Genomic DNA, 24792 nt, shown 5'->3' on the forward strand with positions numbered 1-24792 from the left:
ATATTTATAAATACTTTATCAATCACTAAGCCTTCTGTTTAGTAACTCTACCAGCCCTGATGCAAGAACAGGGACCGGATTTATTTAAACCACAAACCTGAACAACATAAATGAAACAATAGTCTTCAGACAATGAACGATGGACAGCACAGGACAGTGCTCCCTGAGAGAGGAAAAACAAATGGTGAGCCCATCATCACTATAGCTTACTACCCAGACCTTCTAGGCCACAGCACATGGAGGAGAAACTGGAATAGAGTCCAGTGGTGCCCCGGTTGAAGAAATAGAGTTGAGAAATCAGGGAAGTCTAGGCAACTAAAGTTAACGGGACAGAATCTAGAAAGGAGAGAGCTGCATAGAGGGAATGAGTTGCAAAAAGAGAACTCAGAAGTCTGCAGAGGGTTACCTTTGAGTCTTCAGCTGAACACCAATCAGTACATGCATGTGAGGAAATTACCCAAAGCCATGTGAAGAGCCACTGGAAGGAGCAGAACCAACCCAGGGCCAGTAAGAGTTCTGATTTCCACCAGAAAAATGAAAAAATCTTGTAATATATGGGCCATCTTCAAATGTTGACAAATCTCTTTATATAATATTAAAAAATTATACTCATTGATATCACCACTGAGTTCATCAGAAAAGTAATTTAAGTAATAAGAAGATATCAAGCTTATAGTGGTGGATACAAACTTTCTAAAATTCTTACTTGAAAACACAAATCTTATCATTGGCAACCTTTACTGGTAGTTGTTTTCCTTGAACAGACAAGCTCACTTTGTTCATTTGCAAGAAAATGTCTGCCAAATACTTGTCTGAATAAATACAATTGTTCACCAGTCTACCTAGTAAAAAATGTGTTTCATTAAAAGAGTGACTTGGGCAGTTCACAACTCAATCAATAGTTTAAGTGCTTTTCCTCAAAACAATTATTATACTTTGGTATGTAACTTTATACATACTTCAATTTTATCATACTGAATATTAAAAAGACATACACCCAAAAGTGAAGATTTAATAAAAATATTTTTCACTGCTTCATCCAGAACATTCTTAAATGGAACTGACACTATTTATTTATTTACTTACTTACTAACTTATCTCAAACTCCTGGGTTAAACAAACCCACCTGCCTCAGCCTCCTAAGTAGCTGGGACTACAAGTGCACACCACGTCTGGCTAATTTTTCTATATTTTGTAAAGATCGGGTCTCACTCTTGCTCACACTGGTCTCTTCTTTTTTTTTTTTTCTTTTTGTGATTGAGAGCATGTAATGGTGAAGAATACAATGACTACTAGCCAGCTTGATGCTATGGCCTGAATTTTTGCAAAGGTGCCAATAGCCTTATATCATCAGTTTAAATGTCAATATACTGAAAAAGGTAAATAACATCTTAATAGTAATATGAAAATAATTTTTACCTTATAAATTCCCTGAAGTTTCAGGAACCACCAGGGAATCATTATCTACACTTTGAACTGCTGAAATAAGAAAAAAAGGAGGAAGCCTGGACACTACAGCAAGACTCCATCTCTACCACAAATTTAAAAATTAGCCTGGTGCTGTGGCACAAGCCTATAGTCCCAGCTACTTGGAAGAGTGAGGTGGGAAGATCACTTAAGCCCAGGAGTTTGTGGCTGCAGTAAGCTATGATCATGCCACTGCAGTGCAGCTTGGGCAACAAAGCAAGATCCTGTCTCAAAAAAAAAAAAAGAAAAAGAAAAACAGAGGAGGAAAGCTTCTAAAAACAGCCTTTGAGGTATCAAATACAGTAACACGACACATAAGGACTTTTGGTCAATGACAACCCACATACCTGGTGATGGTCCCATAAGATTATAATACTGTATTTTTACTGTAACTTTTCCATGTTTAGGTATGTTTAGATACACAAATACTTACTGTTGGGTAACAACTGCCTGTAGTATTCAGTTCAGTAAGATGCTGTACAGGTTTGTAGCCCAGGAGTAATAGGCCATATACTGCATAGCCTAAGTGTGTAGTAGGCTATCTCATCTACATTTGTGTAAGTACACTCTTATGATGTTCGCACAATGATGAATCACCTAATGATGCATCTTTCAGAATATATCCCCAAGGTTAAGCAACACATGACTGTAGTTGACTTAAAGCTCCCATTCTAAAAACATGCACTGATTCCTTCGATCTTTATGCTTCATAATTTTAGAATTGTATCTTGGACACGATAAATGTTAATTGTGAAGGTTCTGAATTATTTTTCTCAAATGAGCATTGTTTTTTGTTTGTTTTAGGAGGAACTTAAACTGCGTACAGTTTAACCGTGCCCAGTAAAGGGCAGCAACTCATCTCAGTGCAGATCTTTTGCCTTTCATTTGGCTGCTTTGAGTCTGTTACACACAGGAATGATTCAGGTTTTAGTCAAGAGATGTGGGTACACAGAATTTGGGCACTCTTCCTTGGCTCTTTCCCTTGCAGGATTCTTCCGCCCTCTTCAGTGGCCAAGGTTTCTCCAGCTTCTGCTTCAGTTTTCTAGTTTCCCTAGCCATAAAGCCCCCAGTTTTCCCACTGGCACCCAACCCCCACTGTCCCTTCCCCACACCTACTGCGGTTAGCTACAGACTAAAAGCCTCCTCATGCTCCTAGCTCTCCTCTTCTCCTTCTCAACTACAGTCTGTTCTTCCTGTCCAGTGATTTTAGGCAGTTGCTTTTTATATTCTGTACAGGTAGTATAGTGGTCTTTTTTGCAGAGAGGCATATGGTAGTCTTCTATCATCACCAAATGAATATAGTAGGCCCCACAGAAGGTTTTTATCTGAGTAATTGGCATGATGAGATCTGCATTATGAGAAGATTTCTCTGATGTGAGAGAGAAATGGTCTCAAGGTAGCAGATGGGAGATTAATAGGAAGAGTCCAAGAAAAAGAGACATTTAGAGCAGTGGTCCCCAACCTTTTTGGCACCAGGGACAAGTTTCATGGAGGACAATTTTTCTACAGGACATGGTGGTGGTGGGGTGTGCAGGTAGAGCTCAGGCGGTGATGCCAGTGATGGGGAACAGACATAAATACAGATGAAGCTTTCCTTGCTCCTTTGCTGCCACTCACCACCTGTTGGGCACCTGGGAGGTGGGGTGGGGGGGTAGCCACAGATTTAGAGAATTAAAGCACCCTGATGTACCTTGGTTTATAAAGATTTACTGAAAAAAACTGATAAATTTTGAAAATACTGAAACTAAGATCTCAAAATCTCATCTCATCACCTGCTGGCATTATAAACTTCCAAGCACCTGAAAGCCATTTAATCTAACCCTTAAGTACATTCTAAATCACCTCTAATCCCCAAATTTCCAGAAAATAAGATTTCACTAGGTTTTTTAATAGATTGTTCCAGCATCTTACTTACACTAATATATTGCCTGTTAATTTTTCTGGGATGAAAAGAAACAGAAATGTGCTTTTTCCTTCTTGGTTTATTATTTCTCAAGACTGTCAAACAAAAATGCGGAACCTATTTCCCCACACAATCACTGAAAGTACAATGATACTCTTTCATTAAATTAATGGGGGGGGGGCAAGTAGTACCTCACTTGATGTTTCTCTCAGTCAACACCACTGTGTGAATATATTCTCACCAATCTACAGTTTTAATGCAACATTTTTATTGTAATAGAAAATCAAGACTATGAAAGCTTGCTCTGGGCCTTGATCTGGATATTGGTTACATGGATGTGTTCAATTTGTAGAAAATTCATCGAACTGTCACTTGAGATGTATACTTTTCTGTATATATGTTATACTTCAATAAAAAAAAGCACATCTGTGAAAGCTCAAATATATCTATCCCATGTTCCTTCTCTATAATGCCAATTATTCTCACAGAAAAAATACACAGTATAATGCTTGGGTGGCATGACCTATTTTCACAAAGTTGCTCACTACTACTCTAGTTTTTTATGATTAAAATAGTAATATAAAATTCAAACATTAGAAATATATGACTAAATAAAAGTCCTCTATAGTTTTTGCCAGAGATATCACATTTAGAATTTAAATTCAGAGCTTTGTGACTTCTATATCACCCTATCATAAATAAATTATACTGTTTTTCAAACTTTGGGCTCCCTTTTGCTCCAAATATTCTGAAAAATAAAGGAATATTGTTTAGAAGCCATGAGTGTCAGTAACTGAGCTAACAGGCTTGAGTACAAGCAATTTTTTAAACAGTAAATTTCTATTACTTCCTCCACAATTTTCATGGAGGGCCTTTGTCTTTTTTGTAACCTCACAATGGCTACCCAAATGCACGGCACACAGCACATATTCAACAAATATGTGCTAATGGAAATAAAATTAATTCTCTAAAGAAAAAAGAATAGTCACCTTCAGACGAAAGGGTAATGTCTCGATTTCAATTTCCGGGAGGACACAAGCTTTTGAAAAGTACTCTATGTGTTTATTTTATTTATTTATCTATTTATTTTTGCGACTTTCATTTAATCCCCAAGACTCAGAAAGTTTTCTTCTACCTACTCCTTTTTGTAACCAAGTAGAAGTTTGTTCTGTAAGTAGTTACCAAATTCAATGTAATGTCTTTCTATCAACTTCCCATACTTCTCTCCTCTATCCACTCAGTCCATATGGTAATATAAGAAGACACTAAGAAATAAATTATCCCTTATTCGTTAGATATTTAAAACATCAAAAAATTAAACCTAAGGTTACATGTGCAGATTAGGATTCTAAAGTCTGAAGGATTCTGAAGTTTGAATTTTCTTTATTACCATTTCTATACACTGATACAAATTAAAAGATATCTCTGTAGTATGCAACACAGTTTCAAAAGAAACCGACTATTAATCTACAAATCTGATGATTCACAAGGTATTATCCAACTATGCAGATTGAAAAAGCATAACAGGCCGGGCCGCAGTGGCTCACGCCTGTAATCCTAGCTCTTGGGAGGCCGAGGCGGGCGGATTGCTCAAGGTCAGGAGTTCGAAACCAGCCTGAGCAAGAGCGAGACCCCGTCTCTACTATAAATAGAAATAAATTAATTGGCCAACTGATATATATATAAAAAATTAGCCGGGCATGGTGGCGCATGCCTGTAGTCCCAGCTACTCGGGAGGCTGAGGCAGAAGGATTGCTTGAGCCCAGGAGTTTGAGGTTGCTGTGAGCTAGGCTGACGCCACGGCACTCACTCTAGCCTGGACAACAAAGCGAGACTCTGTCTCAAAAAAATAAAAAATAAATAAATAAAAAGCATAACAGAGCTTCAAATAAATATTTTACTATTATTATATAGGAAATGCTACCTTTATTAAAACAAAAGCCTTATCAATAGTTTATATGTTATAAACAGAGACTAGAGAATATGATTTGTGCTCCTATAATGCTTGAAACAGTACCTATAACTGAACAATAGTGTAGATTCTTGTACTGTTTTTAATAATGGGACAAAATAAATCCTACTAAATTTAACAAGAAAAAATGTACTTTTTAATCACCTAAATAGCATTATCTCAAAATGTTTATTTTGTTGAAATTTAAGAGCAGATATTTACATTTTCAAATAGAACATCTATATTTTAAATAAATTACCTAAATAAAGAATTCTGCTTTGTTTTAAAGTGCTATGTTTTAAGAAAAGCTATTCCTACATAAATCACTGTGCTGTATTATATGGTCTGGAGAGCTCAAATAAAACTCCATTCTATTATTCCATTTGATTCTTATATTCATTAAAATTGCATATTTGCTCTTGAGGTAGATGTTAAGAATACCTCTCACAAACAGATAATTCATTAGCTATATGCATATGAGTATCTTTAATTTTTTCAGCTAGTTACTTACTGAGAGCCATGCAAGGGATTCCATGATTCGATGTTCACATCGTTCTAAATGTTTTATCATTTCTCTTGTCAAGTTGGCTTCTGCTTTGATAAAACTTTCAATCACTTTGTAAAAATCAAAGGCTTTTAAATTAAGTACATTCAGAATCCATGGGAAGGACAAATCTGTTCCAGAATCAAGATTCTGAGATGTACTTCCTAAAAATGAAAGAAAAAATGTAACTTAGGTATGAAATGTTAAGACTTGCACTAGGTATTTTTATTTGGAAGGCTTATCAAACAAGTAATTAAAACAGTAGAAAGGTTTAACAATTTTTATTTGCAGCAGAATTTTTTTATTCTGGAGTCTACAGACTCCTAGGAAATAGGCTTCCAAATTTTGAATATATGTGTATGTATATTTTTCCTGGAAAAAAGGGCTCCTGGCTTATATCAAATTTTCAAAGGTATATTTAGTATATTTTAAATATACTAAACTTACATCAGGGACAGGTTTACTATGTTACCAGCAATTCATCAGCATATCCACTTTAATTCTCATTAATCCTTGGTGAGAGGAGGGAAGGATTCTTCAAGATTTTGCTGATTTCATTAGTTAGAAAATGGAATCTATTTAAAATGTGCATTTCTTGGTTATTAATGAGGATTCAGTTTTCCTTACTACTTTAAATTCCTCTTTTATTAATTGTGTATTTGTATCCTTGGACAAATATTCCTTTTTTGTTTCTTCAAGCAAAATTTTTCTTTAACAATTTGCACAATTATTTGTAAAATAATACATATTTAAAATTACATTTATAAAAAACACTGTTACTGTTCTGTTTATCTGGTGGATTCTGGCTCCAGTCTCTGGTTTCATGACCATAGTACAGGCTGCTTTTTAATATTCCTTTTGTACTTGACAATCTCACAAGTCTTTGAAGGGATTTCAATAGGTACCTTTCCTGGATTTAGTATGCTCAGAACAGGAGCCTAGTGAAAACTATCCCCAAGATGACCTGAAATAATTCAGATAATAAGCCACTTAAATGGCTTATGATGACAAAATATACTCTTCAGCATATACGGATCTAAAATATGCATTTCTTCTTAACCCCACACTGTCCCAAACCCCTGAAAAAAAAACACACACCACACCTTAGGTTTTTTTTAACTTTAAATTGAACTAAAATGTTTATTTACTAAAATTTAACTTACTGCTATATGTAGCCATTACAACCTCAAGAGCACACGCCAATAAAGACATATGAAAGATGTTGTCATTCAGCAGTTTGCTAAAGGAAGAAAAAAAAAAGAATGATTACAAACTATGTACTATTATAAAAAGAAAAAATTCTTTTATTAAAACTAAAAAATTTACCTAAAATTTTGAATGGATAATCGTTCTTCTTCCTAAAATAGATAATTTTTTTTAAAGTTTAACTGAAACCTTATTTGTATCAGCATTGAATTTTTTTGTTATATTATTTTTTACTTACTGATTTAAGCATAGATTCCATTACTCGGTAATACAATCGGACTCCAAGTTTATATCGCTACAAACAAAAAATAAAAATAAGATACTACTATTTTAGAAATTGACAATTACTAATTTTTTTTTAAGTTTTTCTTGAAACATACTTCTGACCATTCTTAGGAATATGGCTATCAAAAATCACAAAAGCTAGCTTGTCCAGAACTCAAGACTTAGTCTAAAACGATGACTAACATTCCCAAGTAAATTATCAAGAGGGTACCTATGTCTGCTACCTTGGTTTTCCTTCACTCCATTTCGGTCTACATCATTGATACTGAGGATAGGTTATATGCCCGGTACTATTTTAAGCACTGTACATACCTATTATAATATTTGTTGTGACTCAGGATATGTATTAATATTTTCAAGATGGCTATCTAGGATTTAGAGAATAATCTCTGTCCATAAAATGTAGTAAAACTGGCAAAGGCAAAAATCAAACCAAACTGACCTTATCAACAAAAGTCTTAACCAAATAACCTTCCCATCAGTTGGAAGAATAACCAAACTTTAGACACACACACACACACACACACACACACACACACACACACACTATATTCCTTCATTCCAAATTTCAAAGTACAATTTCATATACAGTTATGCACACATAATGATGTTCTGGTCAATGATAACCTCATATAGGACAGTAGTCCCTTAAGATTATAATGAAGCTGAAAATTTCCTATCATCTAGAATGATGTTATAGCAGAATACATTACTCACACATCTGTAGTAGTGCTGGTGTAAACAAACCTACTGTGCTGCCAAGTCGTATAAAAGTCTAGCATATATAATTCTTAATGATGATAATAACTATGTTACTGATTTATGTATTTACTATACCATACTTTTTATCATTATTTAAGAGTTCATTTCTTCTACTTATAAAAAAAAAGTTAACTGTAAAATACACTTAGGCAGGTCCTTTAGAAGGCATCCCAGAAGAAGCCATTGTTATCACAGGCGCTGACACAGAGCTGTGTCAGTGCCCCTGAAGACCTTCTAGTGGGACAAGCTGTGGAGGTGAAAGACAGAATATTGATGATCCTGACCTTATGTGGATCAAGGATAGTGTGTTTGTGTGTGCAAAAACACTTAAAAAGTAAAATAAAATAAATTTAAAAAACAGAAAAAAGCTTATAGACTAAGGATTATAAAGAGAATATTTTTGTTCAGCTATACAATGTGTTTGTGCTTTAAGCTAAGTGTTATTACAAAAGAGTCAAAAAGTTTTTAAAAAATTTTAAACTTATAAAGTAAAAAAGTTACAGTAGGCTAAGGTTAATGTACTGTGGAAGAAAAAATTTTTTAAATAAACGTAATGTATCCTAAGTGTAGTGTTTATGAAGTTTACATGTAATGTCTTGAGCCTTCACATTCATTCACCACTTACTGACTAATCCAGAGCAACTTTCAGTTCCACAAGCTCCATTCATAGTAAATATCTTATACAAGTGTACCATTTTTAAAATCTTTCATACTATATTTTTATAATACCTTGTCTATGTTTAAATATGTTTAGATATACATATACTTACCACTGTGTTACCATCATCTACAGTGTTCAGTATAGTAACATGCTGTACAGGCTTGTAGCCTAGGAGAAATAGGCTATATCATATAGCCTACGTGTGGAGTAGGCTATTGAAATATTGTAAAGTGTATATTTGGTTTTCCACCCTATTTCCTGGCATATAATTCCTAAAATCCTTGGAATCTCCAAAGTGGTAAGTTTATTTTGTATGCTAATGAGTTGAAGGATGGGGGCTGGTCACCAGAAAGACCAAAGCATGAATAGAGGGTTGGGACTTTCAACCCCACTCCCTAACTCCAGGAAGGAGAGAGGAACCAAAAGTTAATTACCAATAGCCAATGGTTGAATCAATCATGCCTATATAATGAAGCCAATGGTTTAATCAATCATACTTACATAATGAAGCTTCCATAAAACCAAAAAATAACAAAGTTCTGAGAGCATCTCAATAGCTAAATACATGGAGGCTTACAGGAAGGTGAACAAGAACTCATCCATGTGTGGGAAAGCTAGTGCATACCAACTCCACGGAGCAGAAGCTCTTGTGCTCAGGACCCTTCCAGACCTGACCCTATATATCTCTTCATCTGGCAGTTTATTTGTATCCTTTACAATATCCTCCGTAATAAATCAGTAAATGTGTTTCCCTGAGTTCTATGAGATGCTCTAGCAAATTAATTAAACCTAAAGAGGGGATTGTGGGAACCCCAACTTGAAGCTGGTTGGTCAGAACTTCTGGAGGCATGAGCTTGCCACTGGTGTCTTAGAGACTGAGCCCTCAACCTATGGGATCTGATATCTTCAGGTAGGAAGTGTCAAAATTGAATTGGAGGATACCCAGCTGGTATCCACAGCAGAACTGATTGCATGCTTATGGGGAGAACTCTCTACATATTTTGGGGTCACAGAAGTCTTCTGTGTTGGTTGTTGTTGTTGAGTGAAAGAACAGGAAAAAGCACTTTGAGTTTGTGTGGTTTTCCACACAGCTATACCACCTAGGTTTATGTAGGTACACTCTACAGTGTTTGCACAGGTAACAAGATTGCCTGACAACACATATCTCAGAACACAGCCTGTTGTTAAGTGATACATGACTGTACAACCAAAAAGAATTATTAAATGTAGATGTTTAAAACACTGATGGCATCAAAATATAACCTCACTACATTGAAATAAATGTGTACAGTGGATTACAGTTTTCCAACATATTTTTATATATTGCCCTCATTAATGCCACACAACAAAGCAGAGCAAATACAGAACCTGAATCTCAGAGAAGTTAAATGACACATCCAAGATCAACACAGCTCAAGAGTAAAACCAGATATAAACCCAGGGCTGTAACTCCTGGGTTTATAACTCCATACTCTCAACAAATATATTAGCTTTAGATTTTTTGAAACAATACTATCACTCAATAAGATTACTGAGAAATGGTATGTATAATATGATCCCATTCACATAAGTATATGTATATATGAATATTCATACATGTAGAAGTCAAAGCATATACATCAAAAATTTAATAATATCAAAGATTATAATTTTTTTCTAGCTAATATTTTCTAAAATTTCTACATTTGACATGTATACTTATTATTTTGTAATGGAGTGAGCAAGTGGTGGTTTCCCATAAAGTTTCCTATAAATACCAGCCGGAATATAGTATCTGCCAGTGTTTTACACTATTGGACAAAGACTATTACAGTATTTATATAATCTGGACAGATGCTGTCCTTCAAATTATTACTATATAGTAGCACTAATCAAAATGAACTCAAGTTACCTGTGATCCAATTTCAACACATCCCTGTCCCACGGCTTTGGCAAATTTCTCTTTAAAAATATATCCAACATCCTTCACTCTTTTCAGGATATTTTCTTTTGGATTCACTGTGCAGTTCTTTAAGAGGTATAAACACAAATCAATGGTGAGGATATTGTTTAATCAGAATTAACATTTTCTGTTCTATAATATATGACTTTTAACTTTCAACAATTTATAAAAATGTGGAAACACTTTCACTGTAACTAGGTAGACACAACTACTGAAAATAAGCAGAAAATAGAACTTCATTGGATGTTAGTGACCGAAACATACTAGAGTACAACTAAAAAAATCCTACTATCTAAATTTTCTTCCACTAGGCTAGGGAAGAGAAGATGTGTGTTAGTCCTTCCATACATCAAAGAGAGACTCATACATTCTCATAAACTATCTTCAATTAAGAGTTACATTGGGATATATGTTACCCAAAAAGAATCAGATGAAGAAGTAAAACTAAGATTTGAACTTGGTATCATATTCTAATGTAAAACTGTGCTGGAAAGAGTTAACAATTAGCTAAACTATTTAACCACATTTTCAGAAATATAAGATAGAGAAATAGTTACAAAAGAAATTCTAATATGTGTATCATTTGGGATGGGGCTACATCAACTTTAATAATTAAAACATATCATGAGATGATGTACTGAAACACATATTACAAAGTATTATAATATCCTATAATTCATATTGTGATATATATTAAAATATATCACAAACATCATTCTCATCAGCTATAAAAGTTATTTTTTATAACCTTTATAGATCAAATACCTTCAAGACATTATATGTTAGAAAATAAACTTTCTAAAATTAATTATAATTTTTTTTGTAAGATGCCCATTGTCAAACATTTTACATTCCAGAATGCCAATAATTGTATATTCCTAAAAAAAAAATAGCAAACAAATCTTAGAAACATATAACAAAGAAGGATTTCCTTCCATGAACTCATTGTTGCCAAAACATCCATGTCCACAGGCTCTAAGATTTTACATATTTGGAAAATGGCATTAATATTAAAAATGAAGAAACTTGAACTATTAAAAAAGTAAAATCAAGGAAAAACATACTGACCTTTAAGACATGCTTACTCTACAATAGGCAATTTTTCATTTACATAAAATTCTAAAGTTAAGCTATCAAGCTTCGTTAAAAGTTAAGCTTTAAATTGAGCTCCAAAATATGTTTTTGAGGCACAATTTTCTGCCCAACCAAGGTAATCCAAAATAAAAAGGAGCTCCTACATACTTCAAATATTAGAGGAAGTATTCAAAATCATATTTGTTTGAGAAGAAAGAGATTATCTTTCTTTTAACTTCTATTATCCCTTGGCAAAAGTCCTAGGTAATTGGGTAGATACATTCTGGCAAATATTCTTTGAGCTACAGATAACCCATAAACAACAGCATCTTTATGCAAGTTGGACAAACAAAATCAGTTCTGAACTAACACAATTATGAACATGATGACGGAAATTACTCTGTTAATTCCTGGGGGGGAACATAGCAAGAGATGACAATAGATTATGACAAAATCTCAGGCAGGTTATGGTAATGAATAACAATTACAAAAAGCACAGTTACTGGAATAAATCAAATTTTAATAAGTCTCCAGGCTTTATATCCAATTTCCATGGATGAGCATTTCAGTGGGTCCCAAATCTCATCTGAGTTTAAATAAGGAGTGAAAGTGCAAGCACACAATGTGCATGCTAGTTTTCAATCTCTTTCTCCCTTTTTTGTTAGGGGAGGGAATGTAGCAGGGGCCTTTGGGAATCACATGCAGGATCTATCAGGAGTTGCAAACTGCAATGTGCACAGGGCCTGACAAGATTGTACATTAAAATGGTTACGTATAGGATGACAAAGACTATAATGAGTACTGTTAAATCATACCTAACATCATCAAGGAACAAGGTTAGATTGATAGAAGACTTCTTAATTAGCAAAAATGGGAAGCAGAAAATAGCAAAGTTATAGCTTCAAAGTAATAAAATAATATCTTCAATCTTCTAAGAGAAGGTGAACCTAGACTTGAAGATCCAGCTAAGCTATCTCACAAAATATAAGGGTAAAGATATTTTCAGATAGGCCGGGCGCGGTGGCTCACGCCTGTAATCCTAGCACTCTGGGAGGCCGAGGTGGGCGGATCGCTCGAGGTCAGGAGTTTGAAACCAGCTCTTGCAAGAGCGAGACCCCGTCTCTACTATAAATAGAAAGAAATTAATTGGCCAACTAACATATATATATAAAATTAACCGGGCATGGTGGCGTATGCCTGTAGTCCCAGCTACTCGGGAGGCTGAGGCAGGAGGATTGCTTGAGCCCAGGAGTTTGAGGTTGCTGTGAGCTAGGCTGACGCCACGGCACTCACTCTAGCCTGGGCAACAAAACAAGACTCTGTCTCAAAAAAAAAAAAAAAGATACTTTCAGACCAAAAAACAAAACCTTGTAAATTCATCACAAACTAACCTCACTAAAGGAATTATTAAAAGATAATCTAAGGAAAAAAGTGATCTCAGAAGTGAGGTCTAAATTGCAAGGCAAATGGTAACCATAAGAAAATCTAAAAATAATACCATATAAATTCAACTATACTACTAATACTACCTAATTTGAAGGGTTAAGAAAGCAAGAAAATCTTTATTTTCTTAAAGTCTCATTAAAATGGTACTATACCAAAAGATTATCCATGAGATGGTTATTTTACCAGTTACATTTGATTTTTTGTAAGTATTAAGATTTTTCTTTTGTATTCACTGTGTTCATCATATTCATGTCTCCAATATCAGACTATAAACACTATCTTAAAATTAAAAAAGAACTTTTCATTAACAGATTTCCTGGAAGTTAAAAATTATACCATTGCTAAATGAAACTTTTCATGATATGAGAGTGTATTAACACAATTTTTCATTGATTTAAACATGATCTTTGGTTTAAAGTTGTCCTGTTATCTTTTTTAGTTGTATGGTTGTGGTTAGTAAAATATTCATACAACAGCACACCAGTTTCATTTGAGCCATAAAAGAAAATTGGGTCAATGGCCTATGGGCAGTGAATGGCACATATCAAGAATCTAACAAGATGAATTCCCTGAAATCCATAACCAACCTGTTAAATGTTAAAGGAAATCAGTGTTGTCAAGATATGTGCTTGCAAAAGAAAACTAAATAAATAAGGAAAAAGACAAGAAAAAATAATGGTTAACTACATGTTTGATAGAAGATAAGTGTTTTAAACAGTACTCAGTACTTTAACTTCCCATTTCAAATTTCTTTGCCAAGATATCATAATAATGTTTCATATATGACTTACATTAAAATAGGAAATCAGATTTTCTGATGGTTGATCACTTGATGAATTTAAAATCATCATTAATTGCTGGATAGTATTCATAACAGTCCTAAAGGAAAAATAAAATAGAAAAAACTGTTAGGCAATGAATCTATCTCCCAAGTTAAATATACGTGGTTTATAAGGAATTACATTTTACTTAAATCTTCAAGAAAATATGTATTCATAATCAATAATCTTATAATTATAGAATAAATGTACTTATTTACTAATAAAACTATATATCAATAAAAACATGAATTGGCCAAACTAATGACATTATTCTTAGGAGAAAATATATAAACATTTATCAAGAAGAAATAATACAAAGGTCCTGGATATTTTTAAAAGTCACCATTGTTAAAAGATAAAATTAGGTCAATCTTTTAAAATCCAAAATTTTACATGTGTGTGTGTGTGTGTGTGGTGTATAGTAAATATTAATTTACAATTCTGGAGTAGCAGTACATTTGAGACACTATTTAATGATGTAAATAACTGTAGAATGTTTAGGGCTGAAAGGGTCCTTAAATATTATTTAGTAAAACATGCTCATTGTTTTCAGCCAAGCCTCTCTAAACTGTTATCTACACTTCCTCACCTTTCAAACATGTTGCCCTGTTGCTTCCATATACTTCTATGCCCACTAATCATATTTAAGCTACAATGACTAAAGCCACAAATGACCAACTGCTAAAACCAAAGATCTTTCACATTTGTTCCAATACTTGACTTCCTTGAAGCATTTGTGACTCTTGCACACTTAACTCTTTCCAGAAATTCCCTCCCTCTCTTGGCTTTCTTGGCTTCACTCTCTGGACTCCCTATTCAAACTTTCTCATTCTCTAGAATCTAACTGCTATCAAGTATTGAAATGCTAGTTTTATTTTGAGACAGGGTCTCACTCTGTCACCCAAGCCAGAGTGCAGTGGTGTGATCATAGCTCACTGCAACCTCAAACCGTAGGCTCAAGCGATCCTCCTACCTCAGCCTCCCAAGTAGCAGGGACTACACAGGCATGTGCCACCACACCCAGCTAATTTTTCTATTTTTCAGGCTCGTCTCAGATTCCTGACCTCAAGCGATCTCCCTATCTGGGCCTCCCAAAATGCTAGGATTACAGACGTGAGCCACCCCACACTTGACCAATGCTAATATTCTTTAGAGTTCAGCCCTTAGCCACCCATTCTTGCTATTATACACCCTTACTTCAGGCAGTATCATTTACCTTTATGGTTTTAACTCCTCCAATGATTCCCAAATCTATAAGATCTTTATCCTACTGTTTATTAGACATCTTCTTCATAAATAACTCAAGAACAATACTCTAAATATGAATTCATCAAATATTTATCAAACCTGTTCTTGTTCCTTCATTCCCACCACGACTCTATTTGTTCACTCTTCAAAATCTCTCAACTGAACTACTGAAGCAGACCTGTATAGAGATTTTTCACTCACTATGTCTGTGGTAGTAAGGCTTAGGCATGTGTACTTTGAAAAAATACCTCAGATTATTCTAATTTGTATCCCTGGTTAAAAACCACTGAGACAGATTGGCAGGTCTCTCTATTTCTCATCTTCCCTTGTCCTCTTAAGGCCATCTCCTTAGAAACTATTAAATACTACCAAGTAAACTTGCAAAAATCAAGTCTGATTTTATCCCTACTCCTGCCTAACACCCACTTGTAGCACAGGCTGTAACATGCACATGCTACAGTTCAAATCGTAAGTATGGTATACACGGCCTACGCTCCTCTCCTGCTATTTCATCCTCTCATTTTACAGTTAGTCAACACACAGATGCAAATAGCTGCCCAGTCACTCTGCACTATTTCACACTTCCTTCTCTTTGCACATGCTATTCTCACTCCCTAAAATCCTTGTCCTATGACACAAACCCTTACATGTTTCAAAATTCAATTCAGACACAGTTTTACAAAATCCCTTCTGTGTCAACTCATTCACTTGTCCTTATACCTATTACTATACTTACATGACAATGCATCTATAAGATCTATATAGTCATTTCAAATATAATGAAGTAAAATGATTGCCCACTATATATCCAGCATTATGATAGGTCCTAATTATTAAATGGTGAACAAAGAAGTCATGGCCATATGACATGGAATTCAAAGGTTATGGTGGGTTTTAGTAAAAGTTAACCGAACACAAAAATGAATTTTATCATTACAAATTGTAATAAATTTATCATTATAAACTGTGATACATGCTATTAAGGAAGAGAATAGGATGCTATGAGAAAGAATAATGAAGAAAAATACTTCAGAGAGAAATATCTCTAAAAAGTCAATGTTTGTGCTAAATGAAGAATAGCAGTTGGTAATCCATGGAAAGAAAAAAAGGAAGAGTTTCAAGAAGAGGCAATATCAAGCATGAAGGTTTTCAAGTACAAAAGAGCTTGGAGAGTCCAAAAAACTGAGAGAAAGCCAATGTGTTGCTAACATAGAATGAGCAAGAAAGTAAGATGAGGTTGGAGAGGCACTAGAAGCCAGATCATATACGGTGTTGTAGGCACTGTGAAGGTATTTGCATTGTATTCCAATTGCAATGAGAAACGATCAGAGGGTTTTAACAGCAAGGTGAACATGATCCAATTTACAGTGCTAGGATATTATTCTGGAGTGTCTGTGAAGAATAGATTTGATGGTAGGGAGAGAGGTACAGTGATGAAAGCAGAAGCAGCAAGATCAGTTAGTAGGCCACTGCAAAAAGTCCAAGAGAAAGAGAAAGATGTCTTGTACAAGGATGGTGATAGCAGAAATAGAGAAAAATAGATGGACTCAAAATATATTTTGGTGGTAGATTCAGTAAGACTTGATAACAGATTTAATGTGGGAAGGGAATGAGGAAAAAGACATAAAAATTACTCCTTCAAGGTTGTATACAGATCAACTGGTGATACATTTTTTTTCTCTTTTTTATTCACTGAGATGAAACACATTCCCATTTTAGGTTATGTTGTTATGTTTCTTAAAGACAGAACTAGATCTAACACCTGTACCCTCAGCTACTAGTAACATACCCAGCACACAAAGAAGACTCAACATATATTTGTTGCATGTATGTAACAATGTATACTAAAACAAATGAGCAAACCTGAAGCCCTATAAAGCATTGAATAAACAATTATAATGAAAATCAAAAGTAGGAAACTTCATACCTAACTGGAGTGTGTGGTGAAATCACATTCACCTCTTCATCAGTGTTACTTTTTCGTGGTGTTCTCTGTGTTTCAAAACTAAATAATGATAAGCAAAGTCATTCATACTGAAAATTTACAATTTGGCATCAAAACAGTAGTCCAATACCTTCTGTTGCTTTATAATGTTACATAAAATAGTAAATCAATAATAGACATGATAGGAAACAGATGATCCAAATGGTCCTTAAATAAGTAAAACTATTTTTTCATCATTGTTTTTAAGTGTGGATATCTTTCCATTATGTTTATGGCAAAGAGGTACACCAATCATTAAGTATTTTTTGAAAGTGAAATCTTTTCTCTCTAGTGGTATTAATAACCAAGTTGTTCAGTATTAAAAATATAAAAGCTCAAGCTTTTCAGTGCATTATAATTTCTACAAACTTTATTTTCACTTAAATAAAATTAAAAACATTTTACTATGTTTAATTTCCAAATTACAGGTATTTTCAGTTTCTTATTTAAAAATTTCATGCTAAAGACACAAAATTAACCTTATTTATGATCAGTTATAAATTTTTATAATTACTCTCAACCATTCTTATTTTAGGGGCTTCTACATGATAATCCAAAAGAATAGAATTTAATATTAATTTTTTTTTCAAAAATGAACCAGGCAGGCAATATTAGATGCAAGGATGAAAAAATACAGAGATCACTACTTGAATAAACTAATTACTTCAACCATTTTGTTTTGGTGCACATTTAAAAAATTATAATCAGCTAACTGAAAAAAGGTAATTGTTATAGAACACAATTATATGAAATTTTGTTAAAAAATTATGTGCTTAAAATACTATTTACCTTTTCTTCATATAAAGACATTTGAAAGTTACAAATGATACTTAAAAGCCACTAAGTTAAACAAAAAACCTACTTAACCTATGTATCAAGCCACATCAAAAGTGTATCAATGAGTAAAAATATACCATGTGTGCAATACCTGTCTATAGGATCAGTCTGAAGAGTTTTATCATGATCCAAAAATAATCTTGCATCTAGATCTTTGTTTTTAAGATAAATTTCTTCATATTGTTTAGAGAGACTTTCAACCTCAAAAGAAAAAACACTGATGATTATTACCCTTTTCATGTTGTTACATCTCTAAGCACACAGAAGCACAGATTTCACTGAAGAATTAAATGTACAACATACATTGAATTTTACAATATATACTGAGTTCACATGTAATGTAAATAAGGCCCATCTAAAAATAAAGTACAGAAAATTGCAAAATTTTTTCAACTCTGATTTTAGGTCTATTTTACATATGTACCCCCCTTATTAGAATTTTATGTAGTCAAGGCTCACCAATGCCACAAAACAATACTTAATATAGATAAAATAATACATATACAAATAAAATATTATTATAACCACTTAATTGCCAAGATTCTCCAAATACCCCCACATTACATTTATCAGTATAAAATAAAGTATTTTTTTCAAACTTTGTAGCAACTCCTCTTGATTACATATTCTGTCAATCTTTTCTAAACCCTGTGGTTCACTCCAGCTCCCTCCAGTTAAGTATCTTGGGCAAGAGAATTAGGTCAATTAATTAGTCCAATTAACATATTTGTACAATTTATTCCCAATCTTAGATACTTTTTCAATTGACAGAATCTGTAAATCTTTTATCATTTCTGATTCATAATTTTCTAATCATACTTTAAAACCAATGCCCAATAAACAACTATTGGCATGCTTTCTGCTCTGACTTTTAAAAGTGATTTCGACCTGAGACAACTAAAATTGCATTCTAAAAGGAATGGTAGGCAGAAACCCAATTAAATGTAAACTTTTTGTTAGTCTGTAGAAGTGTATTAGGCAGAAAAGTCATTCATGCTTGATTAAGTTTAATCATTGTTCCTCCCCTACATTAGTGAGGCACTAATTATTAATCATCTATTGATTGGCAGTTACATGGGAAATACTAGGGAAAATGTAAAGTTTCTCTTAAGATTTCTATTAAAACTATAATCTTTTTTAAAGGAAAAAAGATTATTATAAGTGTCTAAGATTCTTTAGAGTTGTGAACAACATATTTTTTAGTACCTAAAGTGGTAACAGGACTCATTAATTCAACAGTCTTGCTTCTTCAGCACTATATCTCACCACTGTTCTCCCCTGTATCCCAACTCAGAATTAACTGAACAGGCCATACTGTCACATTACTATGCCTTTGAATCTATATAATGTCCAACACCTGGAAATGCCATTTCCCATAAGATTTACTTAGCTCAGAAATCACATCACCTCCAAACTATTAAATATTTTCCATGAAACCTACCTGCCTCAGTTTGGATTAGGTAGCCCTCCTCTGAGGTACCACGGAACCCTGTGCATACTTCTATCAGACTCTTGTAGACTCCTGTAATATTCTATTTCTTTGTCTGCCTCTCCCACTGGCATCTTAAGCGACTTAAGACAATGACTTAGAATTAAATCTCTATATCCATGGTATCTAGCACAATGTCTGGTACATATTAAGCACTCAAAAAATAATTAATAAATTAATTCAAGAACTAGCTAACAATTCAGGTCATAGAATCAGCAGTCTAGCAATTCGATTTCATGCCTTCAGGTCTTGGTAACTAATACAAGGTTCTTCTAAAACATTGCTTTTGTTTTTAATCATTTATCATAGTATCCCTTTCTCCACATATTTCACCTTACCACCTAAAGGACTCAGTTGTTCTGTTCTCATTGAAAACATATTTTTGGCAAAATGTGAAACAAAACAGATGAATGGTGCATCACTAAGGTAAAACATTTCTGCAATACAGTCTTAGTCATTTCAACTAAATTTATTTTCAATTAAGTAGTTTTTTAAAATGCTCAAAAGAGGTGTTCCACAATACAGTAATACCAATAATGTTGATGGCATTAATCATGGATTCTATGATTAAGGATGCATACCAAAGTAAATTAGAATCAAACATGATTCTGTATTGTGTATACTTAGATATTTAATGGCATTTAGAAATTGAAAACCCTACACTTTAGTTTTTGAAAAATTTCAGTATAAATCAATGTCTAGTATAAATGACAAAATGATGCTTGTTTATACATTTACATACATATTCAGAAGTTTTTTTCATTACTATAAAGTTGGTTTCAACACACTTCTCCTTAGCTAGATTACTTTCCTTGGGCAAAAATATATTGATATATAGTAAATTGATCTTAAGAAATTTAAAGAACTAATCCCCCCTCCCCAAAGTCTCAAAACATTTATTTTTTATTATTAAGTTTTCTTTAAGATTACCTCTGGAAGTCCATTAGAAGCTACAATTCCAAGAGAATTCATAAAAGGTATAAAATTTTTGAAATAAACATTTTTCACCTGAAAAAAATAAAGTTACATGACCATTAAAATTTAAAACAAAACATAATCTGTCACTATTAACAACAGAATAAAAGTGTTAACTGACTTTTGATCAATGCCATCCATCCAAGCTACTGTGATACTTACTTATAATTAATTTAATTATTTATTTTTTAATGTATGTGTGGTAGAATTCTGGCCCGAAAATGGAGGTAAGTGGGAAATTACTAATAACATGGCATTTATAGGAAGAAAACCCGTTGAAACCAACTTCAGTATTTCACATTTAACTACTGATTAAAAAGACAGGACACTCAAAGTAAGCAACTTGACCAAAGTTGCACAACAAGGAAGTCACAGAATTGGAATTAAAATCCAATCTATCTACCATCAAAGCCAAGCCACTTCTCTACATTGCCTGTGAATTCTCCCCAAAGCATAATTTTTAGTCACTTCATACACAGGTCATGTGAAGTATCAGATTATTCCTAATCTGATATCCACTCAAGGAATGACAAGTCAATTTTAAAGCATATATTTAAGAAAATAATTTCACACATGAAATTAATACCCAATAATTTATTTCAAAACCAAATAATCATTTGTGGGATTATGCACTGTTTCATGTAAAAGCACCCTACAGTTAACATGGATTTTAAACACACACACACACACACATACACACACCCCCTCAGAAAACCTGGAGTTATATTCCTGGCTATTCTACATTTGCAATGTTATAAAATTTTAAACAACTTGGTTTTCTTTATTTAACTTCCTTTTCTAAACTCCAAGTCTGCATTTATTAAAGTGGGAATAATTTAATATCAGTTCCTATCTTCTACCTACCAAATAAATTGTAAGAATTAAGTCTCTGAAATACTTATTAGTTTTCTTTTCTAACTCCCACTTACCTAGAATATTTATAAGGTGGGTAATTTTAATTAATCAATTAGTATGACTAACCAGTAAATAAACAAATGCAACATGTGGATAATCAAATGTCAATTAATTCTCACTAAAGCTTTTAATTAACTATACTTTAAAAGTTATAACTATAAGATTCTAAATTCTAAAAAATTGTTTAAAATTAAAAGTTAAAAAAATGATTTATTCCTAATTTTAAAAATGAAATTTTACAAATAGTTCTGAAATCCAAAGAATTAGCAACCAGAAATTAGAAAACTGCACTTACTACTATTGATTATCTTGAAAACAAGCAACAGAACTGGAGTAATAAGATACATTTCAACTACATTTGTCTGCCTATTTGCAAAGATAATTTGTGATTCTAGAAAACAAAGCAAAAAATATATATGTAAAGTTGCTATATCTGTATCTACACACAGTTGACCCTTGAACAATGTGGGAGTTAGGGGCACCAATCTCCACGCAGTTGAAAATCTGTATATAACTTTTTTTTTATTTTTTAGAGATGGGGGTCTCACTATGTTGCCCAAGTTTGAGTGCAGCGGCTATTCACAGGTGCAATCATAGCATGCTACAGCCTCAAACTCTTGGACTCAAGCAGTCCTCCTTCCCCAGCCTCCTGAGTAGTTGGGAATAGAGGTCCACATATAACTTTTGCCTCTCCCAAAACTTTACTAGTAGCCTACTATGTCTAGAAGCCTTACCAATAATATAAACAGTCAATTAACACAAATTTGTATGCTATATATATAATATACTGTTTGTATGTTATGTGTAGTATATATTGTATTCTGATAATAAAGTAAGCTAGTGAAAAGAAAATGTTAAGAAAATCATAAGGAAGAAAAAATACATTTACAACAAGGTTATGTCAGCTGTTAATAAGATGAATTGTCTGTTTAAAATGGTGGGCAAATGCAGCTACAGACCTCAATCTATGGTATATATCAAGCAATTCAACTTTTTCTTGTAATGTCGTAGTTTGTCTCTACCTCAGGAGTATTTCCAGCATCACTAGTGGTAGTTTGTGCTAGTCTCAAGGACTAAAGACAAAAAATAAGTGAGAACCTCAAGAGATCACTTTTTATTGCCATATGCAATTTACTGGAAAGATTAACTGCTCTCTTGGAGATACACAGCATTTTTAAGAGATATTAGCAATGCTTGAGCTCACCTAATAGCAGTAGGAAGTGGCTATAAAATTATTACAGTAGCACAGTACAGATTATAGTTAATTTTATGCTGTTAATAAATTTAATAAATTTTAACTTTTTATATTCAATATATCTGTATATATTTTATGGTAGTAAATGATAAAATAGACTAGTATTTACATACATTTTCTGCACTAGTGACATACTTAACTTTTTATTAATTTTTTTGGTATTTCTACACCAAAAAGTTTCTGCAAGTTTTTTCAAATTGTCACAAATCTCCAAAAAAAATTCCTAATATATTTATTGAAAAAAATCTGCATATAAGTGGACCTGTGCAGTTCAAACCCATGTCATCCAAGGATAAACTGTGTATCTGTTGAAATTAACAAGAGCCATGCTGCTAAAACCCACATAGCTTTATAAATCATTCTAATGCTTCTTAAACTAGATTTTGGGATCATACCCCCAATTCCTTCCCAACTTTACAGCAAAATTTCAAAAATGTGACATTTTTTCAGTGCTACTGGGTGGTAGTGAATTATGGGCAATATAACAAATTATGAAAAAATTTCAAAGATGTAACATTTTTCACTGGTATTTGATTATAGTGAATTGTGGGCAATGTAACAAATTATGAGAAAACTGCACAATAAAGTAAAAGAAACACTAGTACCAGTTGTCTCAAAGTCTAATGTAGACTTTATAAGTAATGAGCTATCAGTCTCTGGAAGCTTGTTTAATCATTACTAGAAGGAGGTTGAGTACATTATTCATAAGATTTCTTCTAATTCTAACATTACAGATTCTACGACCAAGATAAGTGTTCATGTGTATTCTCCACTAGCCATTAACATCTGGTATGATATTTAGAAAGAGTAATTAAAGAAGGCTGAACAGAATTTTAATATTGGTATCACTTATCATTAAACCAAAACACTAGAGTTTTCTTGGCAGGGTATTTTAAAACATTATGGGTATCAGCAACCTCAGAGGAATCAGAACAAATACATTTGAAAACTATTGTCTTGATGATATACGTTTCAGTGATTCCAGAGCAAGGGAGCTACTCTCTTTAAAACCAAAGTTAACTAAATATGAAAAATAAATTTTTTTCCAAATATTTTGCTATTGCATAAGAGTTGCCACTAATTACAAAATGCATGGTCATCACAAAAGAAGTACATACTGTTAGGAAGAACTTACATTTAAATCTACTTTAACTTGTTTTAAAGAAATCATGAAGTTAAATTACCTCATCTATATTACATTCATGTTCTTTACAGAGAACTTCAATAATTCTTGTATCATTTTCTAGTTGTTTTGCTATCCGTGCACTCCTGTTCTGACCTCGCCTGGGTGTTCGAGGTGAACCATTAATGGGTATTACAGCTGTTTCTGTAAAAATGATAAATCAGATAAGCACAGTTGCACGTTACATCATATAAAAAAATGAAGTATTCTAATTATAACTCAGAAGGTCGAAAATAATCTTGGTAACATTCTATTACTTTTACTTATCAGGCTTCATTAGAAAAATAACAATTGCATTTATTTATTGAATGACTATTATAAGTTATGTATTGATATTAGCCTTTGCCATCCCTATTCTCCCCTGACTCCATATAGCCCAAAAAGAACTGTAAAATACCTACAGTTTCATAAACTAATACAAAGAGAAGGCAGGGAAATAGTCAACTTATAAATTAATCCTAAGTATATCCTACTCAGTTTGCAAGAGAAGAAAACCGTTTCCTATCTTGCAGTCTTAAAAATAATGAGCGAATATTTATGGATTCAACTTCTAGGTATATAATATAAAAACAATTACATTTTAAAAGTTTTAATAAATTATGATTCTTTTAAAAATAGTTATGTAAATACAATCATTTGATGACAAACTATGATTTAAAAAAATCCCCTGGATTACTTTGAGCATTCCCAATTCAAACTGAATACAGGTTTAGCTATTAAAGATATTACATATAATTAAAAAGTATTCATTGCCTCTAGACCCAATAAGAAATTGAGAGGACAAAAGAACATATTAAACTATACCACAGGATACAATCAGTAAAAGCTAGATTGTGCCTATTGG

General features: G+C 33.1%; 1 protein-coding gene across 2 annotated transcripts in view; it reads right to left on the reverse strand.

Annotated features, from left to right (window-relative positions):
* The window catches only part of RB1 (RB transcriptional corepressor 1), a 128062-nt gene that overhangs the window by 64756 nt on the left and 38514 nt on the right, over positions 1-24792 (reverse strand). For both annotated transcript variants that reach the window (XM_076009459.1, XM_076009461.1), the window contains exons 8-17: positions 23950-24092; positions 20551-20628; positions 18223-18332; positions 17238-17315; positions 14033-14120; positions 10671-10787; positions 7310-7366; positions 7192-7223; positions 7029-7105; positions 5833-6029 (exon numbers count right to left, since the gene is read on the reverse strand). In XM_076009459.1, coding sequence (XP_075865574.1) covers positions 5833-6029; positions 7029-7105; positions 7192-7223; positions 7310-7366; positions 10671-10787; positions 14033-14120; positions 17238-17315; positions 18223-18332; positions 20551-20628; positions 23950-24092 — 977 coding nt within the window. The remainder of the gene's footprint in view (positions 1-5832; positions 6030-7028; positions 7106-7191; positions 7224-7309; positions 7367-10670; positions 10788-14032; positions 14121-17237; positions 17316-18222; positions 18333-20550; positions 20629-23949; positions 24093-24792) is intronic.

This window comes from Microcebus murinus, chromosome 13, assembly GCF_040939455.1.
Source record: "Microcebus murinus isolate Inina chromosome 13, M.murinus_Inina_mat1.0, whole genome shotgun sequence".
NCBI classification, from domain to species: domain Eukaryota; kingdom Metazoa; phylum Chordata; class Mammalia; order Primates; family Cheirogaleidae; genus Microcebus; species Microcebus murinus.